Source organism: Arachis ipaensis, chromosome B06 (assembly GCF_000816755.2).
Source record: "Arachis ipaensis cultivar K30076 chromosome B06, Araip1.1, whole genome shotgun sequence".
Classification (NCBI taxonomy): domain Eukaryota; kingdom Viridiplantae; phylum Streptophyta; class Magnoliopsida; order Fabales; family Fabaceae; genus Arachis; species Arachis ipaensis.
This window is the reverse complement of record NC_029790.2, coordinates 128,504,716-128,511,431: the sequence shown is the minus strand read 5'-3', so window position 1 is coordinate 128,511,431 and position 6,716 is coordinate 128,504,716. Positions and strand designations below refer to the sequence as shown.

The 6,716-nt window shown below is 37.8% G+C and overlaps 1 protein-coding gene across 1 annotated transcript; it reads left to right on the top strand.

The window, feature by feature from the left end:
- LOC107647531 lies at nucleotides 820-1,791 on the top strand. Its single transcript, XM_016351603.1, has 2 exons — nucleotides 820-1,605; nucleotides 1,702-1,791. Exons 1-2 carry the CDS (start codon nucleotides 820-822, stop codon nucleotides 1,789-1,791), a joined length of 876 nt encoding a protein of 291 aa, XP_016207089.1.

Genomic DNA, 6,716 nt, shown 5'->3' with positions numbered 1-6,716 from the left:
CTAACTTAAGTTTAAAAATCTAATTCAACTAAAACTAAAAAATAAAAAAGAGAGAAACGAAATGAATGAGAAGAAGAATGACACAGATAGAAGAAAGCTGAAAGACAAGAGAGCAGAAGATCAAAAAGTATAAACATAAAAGGAGAAAAGACACACTTAAATATAATGAACAACTATAGAAAAGAAGAAGAAGAACATGTTGTATCATTTATCTCTCCTGTATCATAGTGAAAAACACGGACTCTTAGATGAGAGTGAAAAAAGACAAAATTGATCTAGGTTATGTTGCATCACTTGCCTCTCCTATAATTGAAATATATTCATCTCAAGTAAATAATACTATTATCTTAGCTTTTTACTTCGGATTTTTTTTAATAAATAAAATAAATATAATTTTTATCAAGATAAATAATTTAAAAAATATTTATCGATTTAAAATTTTCCTTCTTATCTCGTTTACAGTGTAAACGAGATAATATTTCATATATTTCGTTTACAGTGTAAATAAGATAAAACCCATCAGCATGACACGTGTATATCTCGTTTACAGTGTAAATGAGATACATATATATCGTTTATACTGTAAACGAGATAGAAGAAGACAAATTAGCAGTAGCTATAAAAGGATGTGTAACTTTTGGTATTTTCCACAAATATTTTCTATCATTTTCCTGTCTCGTTTTTCTCACAAAAATAAGGCATCAATGGCCAGTAACAGTCCACACTTAGTTGTGCTTGTTTATCCCAATTGTCGTATGAGAAATGGCGACAACGGGGTGACATTTGAGTGTGAGGATCCGATATTGTTTCGCACTCAGCATGCATGTGAATACGTTGTCGGATTTGAAGAGTTTGATATTGAGCAAGTTCGGTGGTACAGAAGTGAGGGAGATCGGAAGGGTGGCATATAGGTTGGTGGCACCCATGGGTAACGCAATCTTTCAGTTTCGGCTATTCCGACTTCAAAAAGACGAGCATGTGCGACTGATATTCGACATTCATCGGAGGATCGTGGTGGAGCAGGTAATGGAGCTTTCCGCCGAGGTGGGACATAGTGGTTGCGGTGGTTCCATACACTCGACCTATGTACAGGACAACCGACCTCTTGCACCACCGTCCATTCATGTCGCCATTCCAGTGAATGATGCAAAGGAGGGTGAGGAGGAGTTGGACGATGATTACGTGGCGAACAGTGCGGACAGTGATTCGTCCGATGGTGGGGATGAGGATGAGTTTGTTCCGGAGACACCTACCCAGACTGTGGCGCACCATGTCCTGCCTCCACCTCATCCAATTCCAGCGCTATCGGCAGTGCCAAGTCACTATCATAGTCTGGATATGGACGCCATGCATGAGAGGACTTCATTTTCTAACACGGGTGAAGAGGATTACAACCTAGACGGAGGGGTAGAGTTTCGGGTCGGCCACATGTTCAGAAGTCGAGAGGCAGTGCTTCAGGGTGTGAAGAACTACAATATTCGCAGGAGTGCGGAGTACCGGGTGATCAAATCGGACCGGTTAAAGTACCATGTGCAGTGCCGTCAAGCTGACAATGGGTGTCAATGGAGCCTCCGTGTGGGCGCTTCGGCAGAACCTCAGATACTGGTAAGTTCAACTTTAATTGTACTTTTCGGTACTTCTGTATGATATATTAAGTAGGTTTGAGATATGGCTGAAGCAATACTGTTTTGTTGTGTTCAGGGAAGTTCGGAGGGTTGGCGGAGTACACAGTTGTGTAGTACCCACCATGTCTCAAGACCATCGTTAGTTAGACAGCAATCTGATCTATAGGGTCATATTGCCGTTGATTCAATCCAACCTATGAAGCACAGACACGGACACGGACACGGGACACGACACGACACGCGACACGGCGACACGCGGATTTTAAAAAGTTGTCGGACACGGGGACACGCATATATTAATAATATAATATATTTAAATAGAGATATGTCTTAATAGAGATATTTTCAAAAACAACCATATGATATGTATTTTTCCTAAAGTGTATAGGTATTCAAAAGATAAAATTCTAAATTCCTATGTCTTAATAAAGATAGTAAGAATTTTGTACATCACATGTACACAAAAAAAAAGTTATCTAAAGTCATTCTTTCTCCATCATATATGGTTGATATCTTCATCATTAGAAAAAGTCACTCTTTCTAACTCCGGTTCATCAAGAGAAAGGTGAGCAACTTCAAGAACACCATTTTCTTCATCAATTGGTGAAAAAGCATCTCCAGCAATATCCCACATCATAGTTTCTCCTTTATTATATTGTGGAGTTTTTCTTGAAAGAAGACGAAGATTAGTGTGGACAAATACTAAATTTTCTGCACGTTTAGGCTTCAACTTGTTTCTTTTCAGGGAATGGATAAAAGAATATGTGCTCCAATTCCTTTCACAACAAGAAGATGAAGATGGTTGCCCTAGTAGCCTAAGAGCAATTGGTTGAAGAAATTTTGCTTTACTACCATGAATTAGCCACCAAGACTTTGCATCAACTATGCCTCTATCATTCAAAGAGTCATAATCATCAAAGACACCTCTACCATCAGAAAAGTTTGCAAATTCAATGTTTACCTTTCTCCTTTCTTCTTCATTAGGAAAATACCTCTTCAAGCATTTAACTCTCTCATTAGTGATCTCAATATCTTGATGAGGAGAAACTCGTGTAAGATCTTCTCTCAACCATTGGTGGCTATAATACCTATATAATTAGTGTTTAAGCATAAATTAATAATGATTCAATTAGAGGTGTGCTACTTTTTGTCCATTTTTGAACTAATATTGAGTGCACAACATCGTAGAAGGACGATGACTCTTGTTCATCTTTTCTTTCATAGAGATATATAGCACTTTTTACTTTCTTGATCATTGAATCCCACATATCATGGACCAAATGAAGAGTAGGTGCATCTGTGTCTGTACTTCTTAAAACATCATAAATAGGATTTGTGAAAGCAAGAATATAATCAATTTTTTGCCACCAATTTTCACTCAAAATCTTTTCTGTAACAACTTCAACTCTGCCAATATTATCTTCCTTATATGAAGACCACTTCTCACTTATAACCATCTCTTTGAGGCCTTACTTTAACAACCTAAATCTTTTGAGCATCACAATAGTAGAAGCAAATCGAGTAGGAGCAACATTAAGCAACTTCAATGTATTAAATTCATTGAAAATAGATAACCTCATATGATGATTAATAATAAAATTTTTTATAAAAGAAACATCGTCAGCAATTTGAGTAATCCATGAGCATTCTTGATAAACAAAATTATTCTTCTCTGTATTCTTAGCTGTACAAATGTCCTTTAAAGCAAGGTTGAGAGTATGAACAACACAAGGAGTCCAAAAAACAGATGGAAATTCAGCTTCAATCAATAAACCAGCCGCTTTACAAACCGGCGCATTATCAGTCACAATCTGCACTACATTTGAGAGACCGACTTCTCTTATGACATCTCTTATTTGCTTTGCAACATAATCCTTGTCTCTGATCTCATCTGAACAATCTACAGCTTTCAAAAACATAGGCCCACTTTCAGTTATAGCCATAAAATTAAGAAGAGGCCTTCTTTGGGGATCACTCCATCCATCACTTACAATGCTCGCTCCCTTTCCACTCCATGAATTCTTAGTAGGTTCTAACATTCTCTCCACATGTTGCTTCTCTTTCTCAAGCAAAGTTGTCCTCAATTTATTATATTCAGGAGGAATATAACCATCAATATAATTATTGGCAGCATAAGAAAAAGCTTTGACAAAATACGGATTTTTTGCTAGATGAAAAGGTAATCCAGATGAAAAAAACATTCTAGCAATATGTAAATCTAGAGTCTCCCTTGCATTCATATTAAAAGTTTTCTCTAAAGGTCCAGTAGCTCTTCTTTTTCTTGAATCAATTTCACTTGCATTAGATAAGGGTGGAAGAGGAATTGACTTAGCCTTTTTACTTTCATGCAACAATGTACTTTCACTATCAAGTTTCTTAAGTTCTTCAAGCTTTGTTGATGTAACTTTTGCACAAAATCTAATTCCTTTTCCTGAAATCTTCAATAAATGTGCTCTTACTCTAGTATAAGAACCACTGAATAAAACTTTACAAAATTTACATTGAAATTCAAGATTTCCGCCCCCTTCAATTTTATCTTTCTTTGTTACAAATTTCCATAAAGGCTTATCAACACTTTCTTCAAAATTGTTTTGAACACTCTCTGAACTCATCTCTCACAATCCTACAATAATTTAAAAAATAAAATTATTTTTTTATAATTCAATTTCTTGAGCAAAACAGAACCAAAAAAAGCATTAAGAGAAAACAAAACCAAAGAAAATTATTATATAATACTAAACATTTGTGTAAGTAAGCTGAGTTCATTCCCAGCTATTATTGTTTAATGTTTACTACAAAAGAAACAAATAAAAACATATTATAAAAGGTGCGAATTACCAATGACCACAACAAAACCTTAACAAATAATCCTTCAATATGAACATGATTACTAAGAAGAGAAACATAACCTAAAGCTATGAATCAGGATTAGCATTAGAACCATGATATATATAATAACAGCATATACATAAATGCATATAGAACAAATTATAGTATAGACAAATTGCTATCTAGAGTCTAGACATTTACACTAAAACTCAAAATAAATTGATTTCTAGGAATCTTACAAGTCACTGCATATTCCACTTCATATACATAAGTGCTGAATACTGCCATATTATGTATGCTAAAAAACAAATTAACAATCAATCCAGTTTTTTTCCTCTTGTCTTTTTTCTATCAGTTCTGTGTCTTTCTATTACTTTCTAGTTTCTAATCTTCTCATAGCAGCAGTAAAAAATTATGAAAGAAGTCTCTAACAATATCTAATTCCAGAAGCACAAAACAAAACAAAACCAAACCAAGGAGATGCACATAACAAAATAGAAATCCAAAATCAAATGGAAGCACAAAAATGATAAAACAAATCAGAACCAAAGAGAAGCACAGAGGCCAGAGAAAAATAGAAATACAGAACCAGAAAATTGATTGATGGAAAAATAAATATTCTCCCTTACTTGAAATGGAGGATGCAGAAGAGCACGAGAGCAGGGCAACGGTCACGTTAGAAGTGGTGACCGGAGAGGTGGCGAACACGGCAACGAAGAGGTGGCGAACCGGGGAGTGAACAGCAGCGAACGGCAGCGAACGGCGATGACAAGCACCACAGAAGAAGTGACGGCAGTGAAGAGAAGATGCTGAGATTAAGAGTGAGTGGGTGTGGAGAGAGATGATGAACATCCACGGCGGTGGCGACCGGAGGTGGCGGCGATGGCTGGAGGTGGCGGTAGACTGGCGGTGAGGAGAGGGTGAGTGGGTTGGAGCCACAGAGCCAGAGACGGGTTTGGGGGTGGAGGTGAAAGGTTAGGTTTTTAACTTTTTGTTAAAGTGAAGGGTGAAAGACTGAAAGTGAAATTGATGTTCCAAAATGGCATTGGGCCGTGTCTGGGCCGTGTCTGGGCCGTGTCCGGCCGTGTCTGGGCCGTGTCCGGCTTATTTTTTTGTTTTTTTGGATAGGACACGTTTGGACACGGGAGACACGCGTGTCGAACGAGTGTCTCCATGCGTCGTGTCCGAAATGTGTCCGACACGCCGACACGGCAATTAAACAAAGTGTCCGTGCTTCATAGTAATCCAACCCTTTTGTGAGTATTCTGGTTTTGCAAGGTGCGGTCCAGGCAAGCTATCACTTCAAACCATCCTACAGAAAGGTGTGGATGGCAAAGTAGAAGGCAATTGCACAAATATACGGAGATTGGAAAGAGTCGTACAACAAGGTGCCCAAGCTAATTTAGGCATTGCAGAGCTATTTTCTTGGAACCATTTGTGACATACGCGTCAAACCGTTCTACGATGGTCACCTCCTGGTACGCGACTACAGCATGTTCGACAAAGTTTTTTGCGCTTTTCTGTCATGTGTCGAGACCTTCAAGCATTGCAAGCCATTTGTATCTGTAGATGGCACGCATCTGTATGGCAGGTATGGGAGAGTGTTGCAAATTAGATCAGCTTAACATGATACATAGGAAATTAGACGTTAAGCAAATATTTCTATCTAACTTACAGCTACTTCTACTTAAGTCCTTACTTCCATGTTTATAGCCTACACATGTCCCTAAATTACATATTCTATACTAAGGAAATCCTAATTAGAACGTTATAAATACTAACAACCTAGCACAAGAAAAACAGAGTTCCAAACCAATAATTATGTCATAACAACCTTGCACAAGCAAATATAGTTCTAAATTCCTCCTAGAGACCTATCCTTAAATCATTTAACTACGTTCTTATCACTTAAGGACTACCCCAATAATGGCCATATACTTAGATTAAACAAACAGAACGCAACTAACCTCGAAGTCGGCCACCCTGACGTAATGCGACGTCTCGTTCAGCCTGTTGATGTCTCCGTCGTTTCTCGCCTGGCGCGCCATCACCGTATCAGTCTAAAATAGGGTAGAAAAGGCTTAAAAGAGGGGAGGAAGAGGTTGACTACGTCAAATTGGGACCCGAAATGAAGCTGTAAACGACTTCTACTTATAAGTGCGTACAGGCCTTATCTCATTTATACTGTAAACGAGATATATACGTGTTATGCTGATGGGTCTTATCTCGTTTACAGTGTAAACAAGATAAGACGGGAGAATT

Bases quoted from the DNA above. Each gene is read 5' to 3' on its own strand.
- LOC107647531 (XM_016351603.1), top strand. From the start codon at position 820: ATGCATGTGAATACGTTGTCGGATTTGAAGAGTTTGATATTGAGCAAG. The intron at 1,606-1,701 runs GTAAGTTCAACT...TGTTGTGTTCAG, and splicing joins CGGCAGAACCTCAGATACTG to GGAAGTTCGGAGGGTTGGCG.